This window comes from Alternaria conjuncta (genome assembly GCF_024043145.1).
Source record: "Alternaria conjuncta strain BMP 0040 chromosome Unknown scaffold_5, whole genome shotgun sequence".
Taxonomy (NCBI): Eukaryota; Fungi; Ascomycota; class Dothideomycetes; order Pleosporales; family Pleosporaceae; genus Alternaria; species Alternaria conjuncta.
In genome coordinates, this window is record NW_026250094.1 from 1,399,798 (window position 1) to 1,422,296 (window position 22,499).

The 22,499-nt window shown below is 52.6% G+C and overlaps 8 protein-coding genes across 8 annotated transcripts; 3 read left to right on the plus strand and 5 right to left on the minus strand.

Moving 5' to 3' along the window:
* Positions 1-3,375: 3,375 nt before the first annotated feature.
* Positions 3,376-3,880, plus strand: J4E85_004108 (uncharacterized protein; the record flags this gene model as incomplete). The annotated part of the gene is made up of 3 exons (XM_051468370.1): positions 3,376-3,456; positions 3,511-3,622; positions 3,678-3,880. The coding sequence occupies 3 exons, from the start codon at positions 3,376-3,378 to the stop codon at positions 3,878-3,880; spliced, it is 396 nt and encodes a 131-aa protein (XP_051327962.1).
* A 293-nt stretch (positions 3,881-4,173) lies between these two features.
* On the minus strand, positions 4,174-5,091 carry J4E85_004109 (uncharacterized protein; the record flags this gene model as incomplete). The annotated part of the gene is made up of 1 exon (XM_051468371.1): positions 4,174-5,091. One exon carries the CDS (start codon positions 5,089-5,091, stop codon positions 4,174-4,176), a length of 918 nt encoding a protein of 305 aa, XP_051327963.1.
* A 479-nt stretch (positions 5,092-5,570) lies between these two features.
* J4E85_004110 (uncharacterized protein) lies at positions 5,571-6,584 on the minus strand (the record flags this gene model as incomplete). The annotated part of the gene is made up of 4 exons (XM_051468372.1): positions 5,571-6,161; positions 6,216-6,419; positions 6,475-6,492; positions 6,540-6,584. 4 exons carry the CDS (start codon positions 6,582-6,584, stop codon positions 5,571-5,573), a joined length of 858 nt encoding a protein of 285 aa, XP_051327964.1.
* Positions 6,585-6,943: 359 nt separating this feature from the next.
* Positions 6,944-7,599, plus strand: J4E85_004111 (uncharacterized protein; the record flags this gene model as incomplete). The annotated part of the gene is made up of 2 exons (XM_051468373.1): positions 6,944-7,047; positions 7,149-7,599. 2 exons carry the CDS (start codon positions 6,944-6,946, stop codon positions 7,597-7,599), a joined length of 555 nt encoding a protein of 184 aa, XP_051327965.1.
* Positions 7,600-9,443: 1,844 nt separating this feature from the next.
* On the minus strand, positions 9,444-10,701 carry J4E85_004112 (uncharacterized protein; the record flags this gene model as incomplete). The annotated part of the gene is made up of 5 exons (XM_051468374.1): positions 9,444-9,472; positions 9,523-9,870; positions 9,921-10,302; positions 10,352-10,547; positions 10,598-10,701. 5 exons carry the CDS (start codon positions 10,699-10,701, stop codon positions 9,444-9,446), a joined length of 1,059 nt encoding a protein of 352 aa, XP_051327966.1.
* A 3,692-nt stretch (positions 10,702-14,393) lies between these two features.
* Positions 14,394-16,257, minus strand: DBP3 (RNA-dependent ATPase; the record flags this gene model as incomplete). Its single annotated transcript, XM_051468375.1, has 2 exons — positions 14,394-14,547; positions 14,603-16,257. 2 exons carry the CDS (start codon positions 16,255-16,257, stop codon positions 14,394-14,396), a joined length of 1,809 nt encoding a protein of 602 aa, XP_051327967.1.
* Positions 16,258-16,629: 372 nt separating this feature from the next.
* On the plus strand, positions 16,630-19,191 carry J4E85_004114 (uncharacterized protein; the record flags this gene model as incomplete). Its single annotated transcript, XM_051468376.1, has 2 exons — positions 16,630-16,737; positions 16,795-19,191. 2 exons carry the CDS (start codon positions 16,630-16,632, stop codon positions 19,189-19,191), a joined length of 2,505 nt encoding a protein of 834 aa, XP_051327968.1.
* A 1,263-nt stretch (positions 19,192-20,454) lies between these two features.
* Positions 20,455-21,128, minus strand: J4E85_004115 (uncharacterized protein; the record flags this gene model as incomplete). Its single annotated transcript, XM_051468377.1, has 2 exons — positions 20,455-20,988; positions 21,057-21,128. The coding sequence occupies 2 exons, from the start codon at positions 21,126-21,128 to the stop codon at positions 20,455-20,457; spliced, it is 606 nt and encodes a 201-aa protein (XP_051327969.1).
* Positions 21,129-22,499: the final 1,371 nt, after the last annotated feature.

Genomic DNA, 22,499 nt, shown 5'->3' on the forward strand with positions numbered 1-22,499 from the left:
CTTAGTCTTTAAGTACTACCAGCCAGAAATTGCACTAGTCATAGGGGTCTCGCAACGCATCGTGTCAATTAAGCTCGCTTTGGGTCAGCTATAGTTAAACTTTCACTATAGTAAGGCAATTTTGTGCGATGGATCTTGTCTACTTTGCTAGCTTCGTCACTTGCCACATGTCTTGTTCTCAATCTTGGCGTTGATACTCTAGGGAATGTAAAAGAAAAGAGAAGTCATTAGCTAAGCTGTATATGGGCGAAGCAAAGGACTTTCAAATAAGAGTTATGGACCTGCGTTCTCCAAGCACGGCTGGGCTAATAACCTCAATGTTCTGATAGTAGCCCACAATACATAGCCCTACTCGCCTGTAAGTGTCTTGCTTTCCTTGGGTGATCTCCAGGATCAAGCAGTACACGTGGTCAAATGCCAAGCGGTCTTGCTTTTCTGTCTCCAGTGATGTTTCCAAGAAGAATCTGTGCAAATCGCCCTTGTCTTGCAGGACTTGTTCATAGTCATAAGCAACGGCTAATCCAACGGGTAGATAGACCAAGCACGCTAGATCTAACTGGTCAAAATTCCCGACGTCCGAGATGAGAATATTACCACGGTGCTCAAAGTGTGTGCCCTCATCGATCAGAGCTGGCCTTGAGTCTTCGTGCTCGTTTTGCACCACTGCTATTAAGACGCCAGACAAGCTCAAGGATGCCTTCGAAGTCACTCCGAACGGATGCTCGACACAGGTTGGTGGGTCAAAAACATCGAGAATATCGACCAGTGGTAAGAAGGGGATGCGAACTGCAGAGAACGAGAGAAGGTTCTCATAGGTCACACCACCAGCGATTGAAGCCCATGACCATGACGGTGCCCTGGCGGATCTAGTTCTGTGTTTGCCGGGAGTACGTCCTGGATTCCAAAGTAAACCGGTGATCATATCGCGCCTCCACAGCCCTGCGTGATAGGTGTCATCTACTACCCCCCCAAACCTTTTCGCAATGCCAGCAATTGCAGATAGTCTATCCTCCTCGTATGTGAGATCCCGACCTGTAAACTCTGTCACTATTCTGTACCAGCAGGTATAGAAGTAGATCATTGGCGTTTTCGGCATGGGTAAAGATACACCGTTTATTAGGCAGTGAAGAAGACGATAATTGTCAGCCAATATACCCTGAGCGTGCGGTATTCCCAAAGGGTACTTCTCGTTGGTCGATAGCGTCCGGCAACGCCAAATGAGAAGAGTTTTCGAAAATGTGATGGAGCGGCGAGATAAGACCTGCTCCTGAAGTACCCAGGCTCTTTGGGCTAAGACATTCTTTGAAATATCAAGGTCTCCGGGATCAGCGCAGACGAGTTCTACACCCGTTGGATGTCGGAACAGATAGCATGCCTGTCCGAACAGTGTGATTGGACATGGCCAGCAGAACAGACCAAGGCGCTCTTTGAAACAGCCTTGCGTAGAATCTGCTGCTGCCGCCGCTGAAATGTTCAAGATTGAATTGCCGTATACAACTCCCATTTTGGGTGCTTCTTTTGCCCAGTCTTCTTGTGTTTCTTGCGCTTGGATGATACACAGAGAGTCGATCCAAATATACTCTATGCCCAACTCCCTGCATACATGAACCGCGTGTCGAAACGTTTTTGGCAATGACTCGTCTTCGATGCCTTGCTGTCGACACGAAAGGGTCTGATCCGTCGACGACAACGGTCGATTGTTGGGACCTCCCCAACAGTGGCTTAGAGTGGCGTAGTAACCTCTCTTCTTATCTCCAGACACTAGATAGCTTTTGCTAGATCCTTTAGTTCCTACCGCGATGACTCTCGTTGGTAAGGGTGGAGGCTGAGAATCAACCTGGGAACATTTGGGATGTGAACTTGTGCAGATATCCATCCAGGCTTTGATCCTGGACAAACTTGCCGATGAGCCCGTATTGGTGTCGTCTCCTGATGGGAGGCATGCTTTCGGTAGGGTATGATGTTCGGCTGTTCCACGATTTAGCCTGAAGAACTGGACATCCTACGGAATTGAAGAATGCTCACTATCCATAGCTTTACAGATCAGGTGTCCGCCGTAATCAAACAGCGAGTCCCCACAAAGTATAGTAAGCTGTACCTCATCGACGGCACCCATACACGTCTTCTTCACCCTCTGAAATTTGAGTCTGATGCCATCATTGAACGGAATTGATTTGAAACCATCTTTGCCAACCCATCCACCCCCGGGTTCTTGGTCCAAGCGACAATTGTCCTCCCATGCTATCAAAAGTAACCCACAAAGATGGCAACCTTCACGTGCACTCTTGAGTAAAGCATCAACCGAGTGGTGATGATTGACAATAACCTCGCGGAAGTCGTTGATGTCTTCCCAGTGCGTGCTATTCAGACGACCGAGGCTCATACACGTGGAGCAAAGTCTTTCCATTTCTGGGCGCTTTGGTATCTGAAGTTGGCTAACTCCGAAGCAGGCTGGCTGAGCTTGGTTTCCACATACACCAGGAGCCCGGACATCCTCTTCACCCGACATCAATACCCTTGGCGAAGGGCTCCGGGTCTTTAGGGCCGGGGCGTTAGAGACGAGTGTTTCTGATATATTGGATGGAACTCTGACAGTACTCACGTTGATAAAACTTTGGATATCAGAGCCCTCTTCCATGCGAACCAATAAGTGATTTCGATTCAGCACAGACGAGCGAATTCGATGAGCGATGGACAGCGGGGTTAGGTGTGGTGGCTGGAGCTGTGGGGCAGTGCACACACCTACCAGATATAATCAGCGAATGAGATGCAATGCAAACCAGAACGTTCCTGTCTAGTCTGAAAACCACTTCGTACTGGTCAACGAGATGAACACACAGCGTGAGCGATGCTCAAGACAGCCGGAGAGAATGCCCACACAAACATCACAGTCGCAAGCCTAGACCCAGTCAGCACAATCGCTACATGTAGTGATGAGTTCTGGCTTGCAGCGAAGTCCATAAATGAAGTATACCTAGGTACCCGGGTATCCCACCGATCACGAAAAGGTCTCGTTTAAACTGGTGATTTTGCATCTCAGGCACTGCAAAGGAGACAACGCATCCTCTCTCAAAGCCAGCAAACTGCATGTCCAATCTGGCCCTGTAGGCAGTGTCAGTCACCGTCTTCTTGCGAAGTCGCGTCGCCACCGACCTGCGTACACCAACCTCCCGGCGAACCCGCAAAAAGTGGGGAAACCGTTCCCAATCCATACTAACCTCGGTCCCAGCCAAAAGCATCACAACGACGCGATCGTGACATGCGCGTCTCTGCAAACGCCAGAGAACCCTGCTGTTCCCTTCCGTCCTCCAAATCGTAATCTCTCTCATACCTAGTACTGGTTTTGACACGATCCTGAAAGCAGCACTCACCACCATGACGTCGATCACCTCCCAGTCGCATCCCCTGCTGCAGGCTTCTTCAGCTGCGTATGCCATTTTGGCGATTGGACATACGGTAATAGATCATATAGTTCGATAGATGTGGCAGTGTGCTAACATGGTGTTGTAGCTGAAGGGTCTGGACCAGTTCAAACATCCGACGATGAACACACTGCCACTCATGCTACGCGGCGCGAGTAAGATCGGTTGGTACGAGGGCAGCGGGTTCTTTGTTATTATGAGTAAGTCTGCAGGCAAAGGTTGTTGTTGAATGTGTCGTGATTAACGTTCTAATAGGCATCCTCAACTACAAGTGGTCGGTCACGGGTATCTACGATGTGTACGACAAGAGCATCGCGGGTGTTTTGACGACCCTACTGGCGGCCGCAGGTGCAGCTTACTGGAAGAGTAACGATAGACCTACGGCTATTACGCTGGGTGTTGTTGCTATCCTGCAGGGACTGGGTGTGAGGAATGCATCGTACTCGCGCTTGACTTAGGTGTCATGGCATGTACACAGCAAGTTCAGGATATATCTCGAAAAGGACACATTATTATTACTGATACTTCAGATCCACTACTTGAACCTAACATCGTGGAATCATCATCGTAGACCCGTGCATCGTTAAGAAGAGACATTATGGGTATAGAACACCATGACAGCACATGTCCAACTTTTGAGCCATTAACCGTGAAGACAAACAAAGCATTACCCGTACCGTGAACGCCGTCACCTTTCCCTGCGCCATTTTCATACTTATGAGTGCTTCTTCGGCGCACCATTCTTGTCCTCTCACTCCTGGGTCTCCTTGTTCTTCTGGATGCTGACGGGTACGGAGCGCTTAGCGCTGCTGAGCAGACGCTCAAGGCGAGCGACGTAGTAATCGGCGAAGCTCTTGCTGCCATCACGCTTCCACTCATCGTCGGCAAGCTGCTCGAGACGTAGGCATGTACGGTCGACCATGTCTTCGATTTCCTCAGCCCAGTTGCTCTTCTCAGTGACGCCATCGCTCTTCAAGCTAGCGCCGTCGCTGCCGCCAACGATGGTCTTAATCGACGCGGTGCTTGTCTTCATGAGTGTGGAGGGGAAGCAAGGTGCAACCGAGTTCGTAGGCAAGTCGTCGGAGGTGAAGGTCAGGTACTCTACGATGCGCGGGTTGACGGCTGGGGAACCTAAAGCGATAGGAACTGAGCCCTCAGTCACATCGATGGGGTCAAGGGTCTTACGAGCTTGTCCTGGGTCTTCCTTGTCCCTACCGCCGTCGCTCAACACCTCGGATATGCTCGCAATATCGACTTCTTCGTCCTCGTTGATGGATGCCTCTGGTGAGTAGTTGCTGGAGCCCACATCTCCCTCGCGGTGACGAAGCTTGCGGTCATTGATCTTCAGCTGCGCGAGTCTATCGCCAACCACACTGAAGCCGCGACCGCGGGTCACAGGGAAGCGATATGAAACGGACGGAGCTGGGGAACCGAGGATGGGTGTGTTGATGGGTGGCGATGGGTAGGCGGCCTCCAGGGCGGCCTCGTTGAGCGACTCTTGGATAGGGCCCAGTATCCTGGCGACGGCGGTATAGTCCATCTCCGGAGGAGGGTCTACCGGTTCGTAGGGGCTGCCTACAGACTCAGTGGCTGGTGTAGGGTTCGGCACCGACGGGCCATCGGACTGAGAGTCCAGCGAAGTAACCTTGGTCGTAGTGGTGGAAGTCATGATGCTGTTGGAGCTGAGAGCTAACTTGCGAGTATTCCTGACGATTTGAACCCGTTAGTGTTGCTGAGATATTCCAGCGCTGTGATAGGCCGAACCAGGTGAAGCAGACTTCTGGTTGCGGACGGTGATGGAGTCGGCGGAAGTGCAGGTTAGCTTACTTGTATCAGCTACTGGCGCCGGGTTATTATAGTGACGCAGTTGATATTCTGTGACGCAGGAGGTCGAGCGTGAATGTAGTCGGTGGTAGTTGTCCGGTCTGAGTGTGGGGAGTGCGGATGGTGATTGTGGAGAAGGTGCGTGCGCCTGCCCAAGTTCAAGAGCGTGGAAGCAACGAACGCGTCACGGGCAAACACAGCACCGGAGGTAGCCGCAGGACCTAGACCTTTGTACGAAAAAGATGCTGGGGGTGCAAACGGTTCGTGGGGTGAAATGCGCAATTCAAAGTGATGTGCTGAAAGTTGACTGCATTTGCGCTTCACCTACACCCTCCACGGTAGATGTTCCAGACCAGCAACACGTATTGAGCCCATACTGCGCTGTCGGATCGCTTCAATTTCGCCCGATGGCGTCCTGAACACGGAAGTGCTGGAGGGCAGATCGTGAAGTGCGATCCCAGACGTGCCCGCCGGCCCACTGTTCGGCTCATCTAAGCCCTCGTTGGTCCTCTCCGTCTCCTTCTTTGCAGCGTACCACGAGGGGAGATTGTAATACGCTCCGCACAGGAAGATGCCAATCCACAGCACCAGTTCGGAGCCGTAAATGACCAGACCCAAGACGTCAAGCTTAGGTTGGAAGACGACTGACACCAAGGAGAAGAGATCTCCCAGGGCATCAATACCGACAAAGATGAAGGATATGCCACGAACGGTCCGGTGAACGTAGACATCCACGTAATGTCTCAGGACACCAGCAGCAAGCAGAGCGGCTGAAGCAACAGCCATGAGGATACTGGGCCAATGCAGTTCCTCTGACTTGGCATGCTGAATGGCGAAGATGAGACCAGCTTGAATACCGCCCATGAGGCACGCCACAGGGACCACAACTGCGAGCGAGCGGAGAACCGACCACCTCTTTGGAATGTCAGCTGTCGTATTCACACTCGAGCTGTTGATGAAACCACTTACCTTCTCATAGTAATAACACTGGATCCACGTCACCAGGCTCAGTACGGTAAGAATCTGAGGCTGTATGCGCAAAGCAATGTTGTAGTCTTCAGCAATGTTATAAACGCCCAAAGGAACCCCAGCCCATGCCCACAGCATCATCATGGTCGGCTGGAGTCCAGTAGCATTGTGCCTGCGATAGTTGATGACGATTTGTGGGATAAGCTAGACCACACTCTTAGCTGTGCTCCTCGATAACGGTTGTTGGAGACGTAGGTACCTGAATGGACCAACACACCTTTTCTGGTCAGCACGGTTACGTTCGAGATCATGAAGAATACGTACTGCTCCCAGCGTTCCTAGTACATTCGCAGCCACCGGTACATCCATGATCAGACGGTGATAGCCGGAAGGGGAGGATGCGTTTGTAATGTTCAAATGCGAATCGTCTGCACGCTCCACTGCGCGTCCACAACCTCCCTCTTATCTACGCGCCAAGAGTAATTCGAAAGCAACAACATGTCTACAATCGCGCTACGAAGTCACGGATGCACGAGAATTACGAACTCCGACGCCGACGCATAACCCGCAGATGTACCGCCGTCAACGGTGAAGGCGCGATGACGCACGACATGGTTGACCCTGGAACGCGTGCATACCGCCGAGGTCCGATCATGGAAGAGCTTAGAAATCACCAGTTGCTCGCCGCGACATATCACAACCACCACTGAACTTCCAGGCAGTCAAAGATGGCGCAGGAACCGAATGAGAAAGATGAAGGCCAGGATATCGCGGGAAGGCCTGGGTACAAGAAGCTGGCGAATGGCATTATACTCGGTCCAGATGGCAAGCCGTAAGTACCGTCAACTCTCGAATGCGCCGGAAGACATACGCGCTGGACGAGAATCAACTCTACGAACGGGACGCATGCTAATATTTGGGCCCCTACTATAGATGCCGAGCCTGCAACGACCTAACCTCCCTCATGGCCATGTCAGGCAAAATGCCCAAAAAGCGCACACCGGCCGCCGCTCCCACCACGACCGCGCCCTCCCTCCCCGCCGACTGCCCACCCGACGTCGAAGCCCTCGGCCGCTCCTCATGGACCCTCCTCCACTCCATAACCGGCGCATACCCCACGAACCCCTCTCCCCAACTCCAATCCGAAACCAAATCCTTCCTCACCACATTTGGCAAGTTGTACCCATGCTGGGTGTGCGCCGAAGATTTCCAGAAGTGGATGCAGAAGAACACACCGAGAGTCAGCTCGAGGAGTGAGTTTGGAGAGTGGATGTGCGAGGCGCATAATGCTGTGAATGAGAAGCTGGGGAAGGAGCAGTTTGATTGTAAGAAGTGGGAGGAGAGGTGGAGGACGGGGTGGAAGGATGGGAGATGTGATTTTTAGGGTCAGGAGACAAGGGAGATGGGGGCATATGGTGTATGATTATGTGTATATGAAGATACTGGGCAGGCGATCTGTTGCATAGCAAAGGACACCACTGTGTACGGATACGAATTAAACACGGGCATTGGGCGGCGTTCAAGGGCACAACAACTCCACACTACAAGCAAGATCTAGAGATTAGAAGAATGGATACGACATGGCTCTATACTCGGCTTCCAACGCGACGCTTACTGCCCCTCATCTCCAACACTGGTCCGCTACCAGTCCATTCGGTCTCGACCGCACCAAGCGTACTTCGATAACGACACTCTGGTACAAAGCCAGACTATGAAGTCACAGGGTGTAATACAGCACAGCACACGCGACCATCTGCATCTCACAACCACAACTGCTTCCGTCGAAGTCCCGTACACATCTTCACAAATGCCTCTACCAGCCCTCAATCCCAGCAAAATCACTCAACAACCTCAGCATGTCGGTTGCCGCCATGGCCGGTGGTGCAATAGCAAGTAAACACAAATCCGACTCCGCATCATCTCCCGCCAACTCCTCCACAAACATCGACCGCAACTCCGCCATCGCCCTCTCCATACTCCTCTTCCTCATACTCGTAGCTATAGCATGGTACCTCCGCCTCCACTTCGCACAAAGACGACAAGCCGATTTAGAGCGCCAGTCACAAACGCAATTGAGTGGTGGGAACTTCGAGGTCAACCCAGTGACGGGACGGGTGACGTGGAACCGACAGTGTAGTTCCTGTGGGCATGGTAGCCAAGATACGAGGAGGAGCAGAGCGGCGAGTTTGTTGAAGCTGAAATCCGTGGTGGCGAGGAAGGATTCTGTTGCTGGGTCTTCATCTTCATCGACCAGTGCTCCGACACCAACCTCCCCATATCACAGCGGAGATGTTGAGAAGAGGAAATGGCCCGGACTAGCTCAGTGGCGGGCGCACGACTCGCGGTCTTCAACACTAGGCCCCAATGCCTTTGCTATACACGAAAATACGCTGCCATTGACATCAACGGAGCGTCCTTCACGCACACACTCCCGGCGTCAATCTCTCAGAGGCTCTTTCGATCCACTTCCACTGCACAACCCCATCTACCCCGTTCCAGCACGTCGGCGCAGTTCCTCGTTCTCACATGATGCATATGATAAGCGGTGGTGGAATGAAGTTGCTCGAAGGGGCTCAACGACGAGTCCGACGCGGCGGTCGTCTGTGTTGGACGCTGTGTCGGAGCCGGAGGGCAGGGGTTATCTAGATGAGTCGCGGGGAATGAGTGGAAGTAGTACAGCAAGTGCGCATGCGTCTTGGAAAGGGAGTAGATGCGAGTCGGTTATTTATGATTGGACGAGGCCCATGGATACGCAGGTGCAGGCAAGAGGTGAGATGAACTTTAAAGGCGTGATCTGGGATGGACAACAGCGTAGTAGGAGAGGTACTAGGGAGGAAGAGAAAATTCAACGCATGGATTGGGCGTTGAAGATGTAGCATACTTTCCCAAACAAAGCACTCACATTCATGGGCATATGCAAAGTCAATATCTGGGATTGCAAGTAAGCAATTCATTTCTGCCTTTTCCTATCTTACGAATTGTGGTTATAGGAGATTCTTTCTTTCTTGAGAGAGCGCGAATTCGAAGCGACATCTCCTCGTATGCTTTCCTACCGTCACTTGGCTGACATCATGTCTTGCTGCGAATCCAAATTACAGGATGATTGTAGACCCTTCCTCGAATATGGTAATGAGCTCAGACCAGCTAGCTGTGGACAAGTTGCGGAAATCGACTCGATCGTGGTATCTTGTGTATATCTCGCATTTGAGGGGGGAAACGTGGACAAGTTTATCGCATAATCTCCTGGTAGATGAGGACTATCGAAAGTTAGCAGAGGTTCAGGGCACGCGTATGATGTTTGACTTACGCTTCAGCTGCTCCTTTGTCAGGTTGTCCTTGTTCTTGTCAAAGTCGAAGAACTCCTCTGGAATCGGGTCGGCGGTCGGCTCGTCATCTGGGTCGTGGTAGGGCTCAAGGTACGGGTGCTTGAGCGCATCCTCGACTGTAATACGCTTGACGGGGTTGAAAGCGAGTAACCGCTCAAGCAGGTCAAGCGCCAGGTCGTTGGTCTTGGGGAACATAGCCTTCCACGGGATCTTCTTCTTGAAGGGCAGCGATCGGATGTATTCGCGAGCTCGGCGGGACTTGATACCGTAGTAGTCTTCCATGGTGGGTGTGCCGAGCACATCGAGAATCAACGTAAGCTGGTGGTGGTCTGATGATTGTTAGTAACAGTTCCGAGAACAGTACTGGCACAACACTTACAGTCCTTTCCTGGGAACAGAGGCTTTCCGCTAAGCATCTCTGCTAGAATGCATCCCACACTCCATACATCGATGGCCTTTGTGTACTCCTTAAAGGTAAGCATAATCTCGGGCGCACGGTACCATCGCGTTGCAACGTATTCCGTCATGAACCCGGAGTTGTCCTCAGTCGAGGCAGCTGATCGAGCCAGACCGAAATCGCAGACCTTGAGATCGCAGTTGGCGTTGAGGAGCAAGTTGGAGGGCTTGAGATCGCGATGAAGCACGTTTGCGGAGTGCATGGCCTTCAGCGCGCGCAGGGTCTGGTAGATGAAGTACTGGCAATGGTCGTCCGAAAGCTCCTGTGTGCGAATGACGCGGTGCATGTCGGTCTCCATGAGTTCCTGATAGGATTAGTAACTACGCATATCACTCAATGTTAGAGCTACACACCTGGATCAGGTACACTTCGGTGAAGGTCTCGTAGTTCCGAGGCTTCTGGATGTCGAGAATGGAGATGATGTTCTCGTGGTTGAAGTAGCGGAGTAGCTTCATCTCTCGCAGTGTTCTCAGACAGAACATGGAGTGGTCAAAGGGCGTGATCTTCTTGATGGCGACCTTCTGGCCTGACGGCTTGTGTAATGCGGAGCTGTCGCGTGGTTAGCAGCAGACTGGCTGGTACTGACAGGTGAAGCCTACCAAACAACACCGTATGCGCCCTCTCCGACGACATCTTGGATATCGTACTGCTCTGAGACATTGAAAGAGATCTTTCTAGAGCTGCCACTCCCCGCTGGAGGCATGTTGGCGGTTGTTGTGGTTGGTACGCGCTGATGCGCAGTGAATTGGGTCAATTGAGCTGGGCTCAGTGATTGCGGGGTCGCGATTGCTGGATAGTCGGCAGGTGAAGAGCTGAAGAGGCGGAATGAGGATGCGTCTGCGGTGGTTCAAGTAGAATCTACAAATGCGCTGGTCAGCTTTGGGTCCTAGAAGGCTATATGGCAAGCATTGTTCGCAGAACAGCAGGCGTGTCTTGCGCGCGCTGGTGAAACGGCACTGTGTCAGACACTGAACCAGCCCCACGTGCTGTGCCCTTTGAGCCGCAAAAGGTGTTCATGGCGGCAACGCGCACGTCAGAATACAAAGAACGACATGTGCTATTCGCCGCCACCTATGCATCCGCCCGTATCGTTTGACTTACCACAGAAGTGTGTTTGTTGGAGTCGAGGCCTGTGCAGTGCCCGGTTTAACGAGGCGTGTACTTGGTCGTGCCTGATGGAGGCGCTCGTCTTTAGCCGTTTAATGACGCTGGCTACCGAGAGATGTCGTCGACCAACCGATTGGAGCTGGAGCGGCTGCGCTTCGGAGCTTCTCGAGGATGCTGGGGTGATGCCCGCGCAAGGTGGAGAGGGAATGAGGCGGTGACAGAAAGGAGACGGATAAGGTGGGGGCAGGGTCTGTTGTACCGCCAAGTCAGTCCCAGATGCGCGATCTCAACGTGGGAGCGGGAGGGAACGTGGCGACGTACCGTAGCCCGTGGCTTCTTCCGTCGGCGTTCCAAGGTTGTGAAGGACGTGTCTTCACAGAAGCAGATGTTGCGGAGAGCACGGGGAAGGTGCGATGGCGTGTGTTTGTTGCTGCGGCGGGCGCGCTTTCCAAGTGGGATGGATGGCGGGGTCAAGCTGCTCAGCGCCAAATGCTCTCAGGTACGCTCTATTGCGACAATAGACAATACACGACAATACGAAGCGGCAAGGACGAATGCGCGTGAGATTCACTTTTTAACAATAACAGCAGCATGCACCGCTTATGGACTGCAGATATACCTCCCCCAGGTGGCAGTCTCCGTTTGGTGTCCGCGACGGCCGCCGCCATTCATGGATACTTTGGGCTAACCGCCGACGTGATCCAGCCATTGTGTGAGCTGCGCGAGTCACATCCTGTGATTACTGCGATATGCACGAGAGCCATCTCAAACATTCGAGAATCGTTTCGCTAGCAGGATCTACCACTATTTCATGACCGCGTGCAGGGCATCCCAACGGGGTCCTGGAGAGTTGCTTTTTCTGCTTTCCCCGCATCTGCCCAATGCCAGTTCTCAGTCGCTGCCTTTTCCATCACCACATGCGCCTCTTGCTGCAGGGTGGCTGCCTGTCATTCACCTCGTCGCTGAAGCTCATGGCGGAGGATCCTGTAGGGCCATGGCTGAAACTGGCTAGTTGCAGGGGCCTAGTTCCACATCTGCAACGGCTATACTTAGCAGACCCATTATGAGACCAGCCTCACCATGGCGGGTGCATCCTCTCCGAACCCATTGGTTCGCGCGCCTTCTCTCCAACTCAACCACCACCAACCGTCCTATTCTTACCTTTCCAATGGTCTAGCACAAGACTTCTGACTGTCTTATCATTGCGCTGTACGCGCCACGCATCTGCGCCGGCATTTTCTTGGGGTCCGATTGGAAGGAAGATGCCTCACTGGCCCGGCACCCGTCGACATCATAGCTGTTTGACTTCGAAGCATCTGAGACTTCCAGAAGCTGTTTCAAAAGGCCGCCGAGCCTTACTAACAGGATTGAATCCTGACCTTACCCGCTTCAGGGTCTAAAATGACAGCTTCTGTCATCATCACGGTCCAGACGTTTCCACTGTCTGTTGTGGTCACTGTGGTCACCGTGCTACAAAGCTGGTGGTGGCATGTCGTAGCTCCCAACACCATGCTTCTGGAACGGGCGACAGACAAAGATGCCAGGTCCCGCCAGACCGTGATGAAGGCCTCGTCGTGCAAGGCGCACCTTGTATCCCCGTCATCGACAAACGTGCTGGTGATCATTCGAACGCTTGTGCTGACATGTGCAACAGGCACAAGGCCCAGACAAGGCGATCTACACAGCACTACAGCATGATGATCACCAGCGACAAAGCAGTCTTCAAAACGTAAAATTGGGTATGTATTGCGCATCGCTAACGCTATCAGAAATCGTATCCATGCGTCGTTCGTATCGTAAATCATCACGCCAGTACTCCATATGTTCCCAGACTCCGTAAAGAGCAGCCCTTCACCCCGTGCTGTCCAGTATCATCGTGTACCGCTCTCTCGCTATGCTTTCGAGCCCCTCATCCAAGCCGGCAGTCATGCCGAAGACAGTGACCCCATGGGAGGATATTGTGTGCCTTGTTGCTCGACTCGGGGTGCGCATGTGCACCATTGCTCTTTGGGGGTGTTGTCCATGACGCCGGCGACGTGTTTACCACAGCCCCACCATGTGGTCTTGTCTGAGGCAATGTTAGCCGAGCTCGTACAACATAATCGTGGTAGGTGACCTACTGCAGGAGTCGCAGGAAGCCTTCTTGCACATCGTGAATGTGTAGTATGTTATGGATATAGAGTATATGTGGCGATGCCGATGAAGTGCCGATGAAGGTATGCCGAACGCAAGAGGAAGTATGCCGAAACCTTTTCGTGGAGTCCGGTAGCGTATAGCGTGGTATAACAGTAGTCTCGAAATGCGTATCTTGGTTGAAAGAGATCTGGAATGCACTCCGTCCGCTCAGCAACCCACCGAGACCCTTATATACACCTACCTTCCTCCGCAATCCCACGTACCCTCCTCGCCGAACCCCCCTACACACGGCGAACACACTACCTCACTGCGGTGAGGCATGATAAATCCCCTCGGGCTCTAGTTCACCAATCCCACCCCAGAAGACTGGGCCTCTGCATCTCATTGCGGGGATCTGATTGGCTGTCTAGTGATTTGTCCGAACTATAGTCGGCGACCACATTCGGCGAAGTACCACTTTGACGCCAGACGCTTTTTTCGCTGCACACGCGGGTCTAGTCTGCGGGAGCGGCGTGTGTTAGAACCTATAGTACGGGTCCGTTGCCGAGCCATGTACATGGTGAGGATCGGAGAGGAGTTTTTGGGGTCGGTGTGCGGGCTTGGATGTCCCCGTGGAGTGGGCATGTGGAGGGTCAGTGTGGGCTTTTGGTGGTAATGGAAGCGTAGTGCATTGGATAGGCGAGTTGTTGTCGTTATGGCGGTCGGTTGGCGCATGTGGATACATGCGTATTTGAGATTCACGATGGTAGCTAGGAACAAGTGCATACGATATGATGAGGTGGCTGAAGCCTTCTTCTCGTGTGGACCTGAGGATACGCAGGTTTGGAAATCGTACGATTGTTCAGGCACGGTACAGCCGGAAGCTATAGGACAGGGGATTCTCTTCAGCTCATGCATAAGATGGGATATTCGTTCTGAAGAATGAGATATTGTGCAGACTCGTAATTACTACACACATCGCGATCTACAACAATGCACACTACCGGGACTTTTGCTTTGCATGATCCGAAACGCCTCCGCTAGACAAATGCTTCTAGGTCTACAAGTCGATCTCCGCGCTGCAGCTGTAGCCGGCGGCATCTACTTCGCCGACCAGCTTCGTTACGAGATGCCGAGTCCGCTTTTGACAACACGCAGCTAGACTCATGCGACTTAGTCAAAAGTAATCTTAGTAGCTGCCTTGGAGTCTCCGGTGTCTTTGTAGAAGGCGCCGTATGCACCGTGCTCCTTCTTCTTGACAGTTGTACCGAACTTCATCAACTCTTCGGGTACGGGCTGGTTGGCTGCCTTGAGGACGTTGATCAACCTAATAATAGAGTTAGCACACTGAAAACATGTAGCCAGGCGCAAGGGGTACTCACGATCCGGAGAGTGCTTTGTCGTGTTCCGTGAAGAGCGTGATCGCCAAACCCTCCTTTCCGGCACGACCCGTTCTACCAATCCTGTGAACGTAGTCCTCCGCCGTCAAAGGGAACGTGACATTGATGACGAGTTTCACCGCAGGAATGTCAAGACCTCGTGCAGCAACATCCGTCGCCACGAGGAGGGGCACATGGCCTTCCTTGAACGCCGCCAGTGAGGCGCTGCGCCTTTCTTGGCTCAGGTCGCCGTGAATTCCACCCACGCGGAAGCCCTGCCTGCGGATGAAATCCTCGATGCGCATTGCTTCCTTCTTGTACAGACAGAAGACGAGGATACGATCGTCCTTGTTCTTGCCAGATTGGTACTGTCTAAGTAGCTGGAGCAGGCGCTGCTCTTTGCCGCGGGGATCGACAACCTCGACAAGCTGCTTGATGCGCACATTGGCGCGGAGCTCGCCAGACTGGTTGTCGCCGATTGTGATTCTAACTGGCGAGTTCATGAAGGTAGATGCAAGATCCCGGACAGAGGGCGGCCACGTAGCAGTAAACATGAGGGTCTGGCGCTTTTTGGGCGTCTGCGAGATGATTTGCCGAATTGCTTCTTCGAAACCCTTATCAAGCATGCGGTCGGCTTCGTCAAGTACTACGTACTCGGCTTTGCTGAGATCTGCTGAGCCATCGCCAATTAAGTCATTCAAACGACCGGGCGTAGCGACCACGATATGCGCCTTCTTGCAAGCGGCAACCTGAGGGTCTTTTGGCACACCGCCGTACACGCAGACTACAGATAGTCCAGCCGGTGTCGCCAACGCTACCAACTGGTCGTAGATCTGAACAGCCAGCTCACGCGTAGGTGACACAATGACAGCCTTGACACCCTTCCGCTCGTTCTTGGGCAGCGCTGCGATGTAGCGCACACAGGGTACACCAAACGCGAGCGTCTTGCCGGAACCCGTCTCGGCAACACCAACCATGTCTCTTCCTGAGAGCAAGTATGGCCAGACGGCTGCTTGTATAGGTGTAGGGGCGCTGAACTTGGCGAAGAAGGCGCGTTGCGCATCGTCGACCGGGAGGTACTTGAAGTTCAGGATGGGGCGGAGCTTGCGAGCGGCGGGTTTGGGGTCTTGGATAGCCATCGTGTTCTTGGCGAGGAAGGCATCGACCTCCGACTGGGGAAGCTGCGTCAGCTCCTTGCTCTCTACATAGTCGCCCGATTCGACGGTGGCTGCGCTCGTTGTAGTTTCGACCGGTGCAGGCTTGGAGGAGGGTACGGGCTCGGCAGCTTCGCCCTTGGCCAATGCCTTCGCGCGCTTCTTCTCTGCCTTTCGCGCAGCCTTCTCTGCCGCCTTGATGGCTTCCTCGTTCTCTTCCGCAGGCTCATCTGTATCGGCACCCGCGGCAGCCTTCAGCGCTTTTTTCGCTTCCTTAGCCGCCTTCTTTGCTTTCTTTGCCGCCTTGCGCTCGGCCTTGGACAGACTCGATTCGTCGTCCGAGTTCTCTACAGCCTGCGCATCGCCATTTGTCTCGGTCGCATCTACTGCAGCGGTCTTGCTGAGCTTCTTGCTCTTGTCCTTTTTGCTCTTCTTTCTTGAAAGTTCGGGTGTCGTGGTCGCGCCGTCTTCAGCGACGACGTCAGAGATCGGTCTTTTCCCCATCTTGTTGGTTGGCAATGCTTCGCGTGGAGAAGTTGAGAAGGACGGCGGAAAAATCACTTTTTCGTCGGCGGTCGGTACCAGCACTATCGATAAGTCCGGAACTAGTCCCAAAGCGTTCCACGCGATCCTGCGCCAGCAAATCTCGCGTGTTCGATGCTTCTCACGTCCCTGCGCGTCCACGATGTGCTATGTGAAGGTTTTAGTCATTGTATGCAAAAGTCGTTAATTCGAGACTTGTTGCGCTTCCTACGTCAAGGCTTTTCGGTTTTTCGCGCTAGTCGAAACCCATTCACGATCTCCCTCACCACAGTGAGCCATGACCAGAACCACTAAACAACAGGGACCACTTATTCTGAGACTTGATGCGCGATCATGGCGGACGTGACAGTGCTGAGATGCTGGCCAGCCTGCGTCGATGCAATCGATTGGTCTTCCGACGGCATCATTGCATTAGCGTCGGATGAGCGCGTAGAGCTGCTTGTGAGTACCTCTTTGTGCAGATACTTACACGAGACCTTTTCGTTAATGACTGCGTAGTTTCCGAATACCGTCGACTTCGAGCGAGACCAAGTTTTGCCGCAATGGCAGCATGTGCCTCTCAAGGTACCCTTGTTCTCGACCGATGAGCTCCCACTCAAAGAACCTGCGCCAACATCTAACTACTCCGTCGGCGAAGAGATCTCTAACAGCGCTCCCATCAGCATCGCGTGGTCACCGCCCGGTATTGCTAAACATCGAAAATGCGCGCTTGCTGCTCTTACCGCAAACTTGACGCTTTCCCTCTGGTCAGCAGCAGAAGGCAAGCCAGAAGAAGAGACCAGTTGGACTCGACGATTGATCATCAACGATGCGCTCGTTGACCACTTCGGAGACTGGGACCACGAACCTAGCCACGTGGTGCACGATTCCAAGGAACGACTGCGGTCGAGAGGCCGCATTCGAGCGTTCGCCTGGGCACCCGCTCTGCCTTGCCCAGGGCCGGCTGGTGTTGTCGGTACTCACTTGGTATACGGCCCGCACATGCTAGTTGTCTCTGATGACGATAATCACCTCGTGTTTCTCAAGGTTGAAACGCCCACGTCCTCCCTAGGAGCTGAGCCAGACTGGAGGGCAGACGTGTTAACACATGAGTCTTTTGCACTTTCTTCGGACACGATCTTCCCACAGCCCAATATCTTCGAAGACATGATCAAACAGCAAAGATATATCTCGCATATTGCCTGGAGTCCTTGGATCATACGCGACGGGTGTTATTATTCCGTACTAGTATACGCTACGAATGAGGACACACGGGCGCGGACTATCACGTACAACACTGGGCGTATGAGCTTGCAGCAAGAAGTTGTCTATGCAGGCCACGAAATGCGATATGACGGCCCGATGAAATGGTTTCACCGAGTCGAAGATGAATACAGACTAAAGCTTGCCCTCTTCACGAATACGGGACTAGTATATCTAACGATATCCGCTCTTGACGCTTCTATCATCGAAAGGAGCACGCATGATCTAGACGGTCGATGGGATCCAGTTTCAGGCGTTGTCTGGGACACGACTCAGGCCACAACACCTCGTCTCCATATAAGCTCTCTGCTATCGACACTCCACAGCCCAACTGCTATCCTCGAGCAGACTCCTGATGGGCTCAAAAGCCTTGATGCCCCAGAATGGCGGGAGAGAATCGGAAATAATCTGGCACTGTTTAGTGCAAAGAACGAACTCAAAGGCAATAGCAGGGCCAAGGTATGGGGCCTCACGAGATCTCCGCTAGGCGACTTCATTGCGGCATGCAACAGCGTACATCCTTCCGATATGATCGAGTACGGTATTCCGGCTGACCGTAGTGGCGCCGTGGCTATCAGCTCTTTGCGACCTGGCAGCCGTTCACGGGACATCTTTCCAAAAGAGAACGTAACTGCAGAAGGACTCATGTACAGTCTTAAGAAGTTGGCAGAAGAAGTTGTCGAGGACCCTGATGACATACCTGCATTCGCGGATGAGATGGTTGGAAAGCTAGTTGAGACTTACACAGGTCCTCCTGTCAGTGAGATGGACGCGACCGCATCAGCAGCGTACTCCGATGTCAACGATCTCGATTCGTTGATCAAGGGTTTCAAGGCGAATGCTTTCCTTGAATCACCTACACTGAAGGATCGCTACACCATCCTCGTGTCTGAAGCCTACAAGACGCAGATTAGTAAGGCGCTACCGAAGACTCTAATTGCGTATCGCCTTGCCGTGGCCTTGCAACAACTTCCTGCATCACTATCGCATACGCCGTTCAGCGCAGAAATTCGCACGCATCACAAACAACTCGTCACACTCATCAACATGGTCATGGGCTATGACGATGCATCCGAGTCCTTGCCCGCAGACAGAACTTCGGAGCAGGAAAGCGCATCAACAGTCAGCACCGATACGCATGGCAACAGCATTTCGACGAATCAAGGCCCAGCAGTCCCAGTAGCGGATACTTGCGATTTCTGCTCCGCATTTATACCGTTCGCAGACCCCCGATCAGCAACTTGCACCAACGGACATGTGTTCCCTAGATGTGGTCTCACCTTTCTGGCTATCCAGGCGCCCGGCATCACGAAGTACTGTGGTATATGCAGCACACCATTTCTAAGCGACGAGTTCATCATGGCCCAAGAAGACGTGGAACGCAATGATAGCTCCGACGCCGAGGATAACACGGTCATGACTGGCGTAATTAGAAACGGTATGGTATCAGAGGAAAGGGAGGAGAGCAGCGATCCGTTGAACAAGATGGATGAAGAGGGTTCTAGCGACCAAGCCGGAGGCGATCAAGAAAGCAACGATTCCGACGATGAAGTCGATGTGTACGAACGAAAGGAAATCCCTGTCACGCTGGCACGGGTACTGTTTCTTGCTTGCGATGCCTGCATATACTGCGGTGGCAAGTTTATTGGTTGACCAACACAGAACAAAGTTCATAATCCGGCTCAAAGGTGTTCTGTACCTACGTTCGTAGTCAAGAAGAATCGCCTGCCAGGCTCTCTTTCTTTTACACAAACACATGTTTTCCTCTTCTATCATTGGGTCAGACATGACATTACAGTCCAACTAAGCATCTCATGGTTCTGTAACCTGGAAACGTTGAAGACGCTGATGTCTCTTATCGCGGGACGGAAACAGACATGAGGCCCGAATCCGACCTGTACCCACGGTCCGGATGCCTTGGCACCCATCCGCACAAACCACGCAACTCCACTTTTCTCCCGAGGCAAGCCCTGGCACTTTCTAGAAGCCAGGCTAGACCAACCGCACAAGTCTCTCACGCCCCCGCGCGAGCCGGCGACCAACCGCACAATGTACGCAAAATAAGTGGGAGCCAATAGCACAAAACGCGTGCACGCAACTAAACTTTACCAGCGGAGCTAATCGACCACTGAGACCAAAGCTTACAGTCAACAATGCCACAAACGCAGTGGGATGCGGGGCAAAACTCTTGAAGCACATGAACGGGAGCCGCCGCTGACGGCGTTGCCGCAGGGAAGAGGTGGCATGAAGAGCCCTGCGTTTGGCCGCTTTACCGCACAAGTCGCGCATGCTTTGGGTATATAAGAAGTTGGTTGCTGGCCCTATGCTGCTTACTCCTACATCACAACAGTCAAGTCATCTTACAAGCCAACTCACTCTTCTACCATACCAAACTTTTTACCACAAAACCAACATCCCATCTTCAACCACCGAAATGAAGGGTAACTGCGGCTGTGCTTCTGGTGCCTGCAACTGCGGCTCTTCCTGCACTTGCGATGGCTGCCCCGTACGTTATACCATGTCTTTCTTGCATACACAATGCTGATTGTTCTCCAGGGCAAATAAGTCATTCAATCCTCGGATTGATGGCGTGCGATGAACACGATACAGTGGGTGCCTTCGCATCACTTTCACTTGCGACCTTCATGCTAATACTTTGCAGATGACCTTACAACTTCTGTACTATATGGAGTCGACGAAGAAATGCGTCACGAGTGGATTCTAAGAGGCGTGCGATGATTAGGGGATGAGGGGAGTCCGGCGGCTCAAGAGGTACCACATATGACAATCAATCACTTCACTATAATGCACGTGTACCACATGATACTGCCCTTGGTGAACATATTGTCATTGTCGCTAATGTCGCGAGTATTTCCTAGCCATGTAATTAATCCAGTTAAACCTCAATATTCCATGCTACCCACAGCAAACCGTGGCGTTCTCCTGCATACGATCATCGCCCCCGCTGCTCACATTGAAGCTCTCCCACCCGAAGATGAAGTATCCAAGATACGCACCGATGAAGATGCAGATGATAAAGTACCCGTTGTAATACATCGCCAGCAACATGACGAAATAAGCCACAGCAAATGCACCCATGTGCAACGCCGCCCTAACCGCTTGTTGTAAAATGCTCGGTCGGAACTTGCTCGTCGTCGCAGCCATGGCGCCGCAAGCAGCTGGCGATGTTGTAGCAGCAGGGTGCTTAGTCGTGCTGTCGTTGGCGTTCGATGACGAGGAGGAAAAGGAGCCGATCACCGAGGAAGCGAGTGTCTTGGAGTGTTGCTGAACGATGTAGCGATCGTATTCTTTGGCTGCGCGCCGCAGGAATTCGAGGAGGATGACGAGGAGGATTACTCCGATGCAGGAGCCGGCGAACATGGCTTTGGAGCGTACGTGCCAGGACTCTGCGATGAAACATGTGTCTATAACGTTCCAATTCCACAGCATCTGCGGAATGAGTTGTTAGCTGAGACTTCCTTTCTCCTCACTGCGAGAGAAGATGGGATAGAACTTACACTAATTTTGCATCCGCCCATCATATCGGCCATATCATCCATGCCACCCATTCCGCCTGACGAAGTAGCCATCGGCGCCATGCCGGTAGCAGTCGACGCCATAGACATGCCCGACATAGCCATACCGGTGCTCGTCGGAGCCATCGACATTTCCATATCCATAGACATGATTGCTTGTACCTGCATAGAAAGGTAGTGAGAAAGAAGTCCAAAGTTATATCGCAGCGACTGCAATCAAAGCACGGCCTACCAAAAATTTGTTGGAAACGAAACAGCGCAAGTGAATGAATATGAGTGGTGTGAGAAGTAGGGTTGAGCAAGTTATGAGCAGATTTTCCCCTGCGTGACCTTGATAGGAAGCGGCAACCACCCCAAATGATTCACACTTCAAACGCGGAGATTTTGACGAACAAAGAAGTCTGAAACTGAAGTGAAGTCTGCCACTAAAGATGTTTCCGGGAGAGTGAACGTGGAATCGCGACGTTTATATCGTTCTTTTTGTGGTGCAAGCTCCTACCAACGGAATACCACCTGGGCAGGCTCGGAACCCTTCTCGCACCCGTTCCCACGCGGTACCCGAAGTTATGCAGGCAGCGCCACCGCATGCCAATACTGGTCAAAGACTGCCAGTTATCATCTCAGCCTACTATGCAACCGGAAAGGTCCGTGATAGACTTGCTGGCCCATCCATGGATGTTTTGATAGTCGACGAGACTCCAGGAGAGAGCGGCCCGCAGAGCGCTATGCCGGAATAGGTTTAGACGGTGAGCGAGGTGAGAAGGTTTCCAAGGTTTTGAGCAGATTTCGCGCCCTCGTCCGCATCCTGCGCAATCATGACAAGATGATACTGCGCGGCAGGTGTTGAGGCGCGGAATAATGTTGGATGGCATGCAGGTCGTGGTTGTTTGTTGGTGATGCGAGGGGAACGGGCCGCTTATGTTGCATGTGTTGGGAGTGCAGCTTACAGGCAGAGCGCTCTTTAGCCAACGTGCGATAGATGAATTGTTATTGCAAGCGCAGTGGGAAGCCGTGCAGTTGTGTCCCGGGGTTTTGGTTGCGGGACTCGAAAGGCGAATGGGATCAGGGTCTAGGTAGGCTGGATGAACATGCGATGCTGCATGTTGGATGCAACAACAGATCGATCGTTGAACAGAGCGTGGGTATACGTGTCGTTGTAACAATGTTTTGAGCTTCCCAACATTGCGCGATGCTTGTCTTTGGGACATCGGTTGGAGGGCGACCATGGACTTGGGCCAATGGGCTTACGTGCATCGCGCGGCGTTGTAGTAGTTGGCTGGGTAAACATGCGCTGACGGTGTTGGTACAACAGTATATCAGCCGATGACTTCTACAGGTATACTCTTGCTGCTATTTGTTGATACTACCCAGGTGGTCTCAGACGTATCGCATATTTGTTGCGTTTTCCGCACGACGTATATGCTC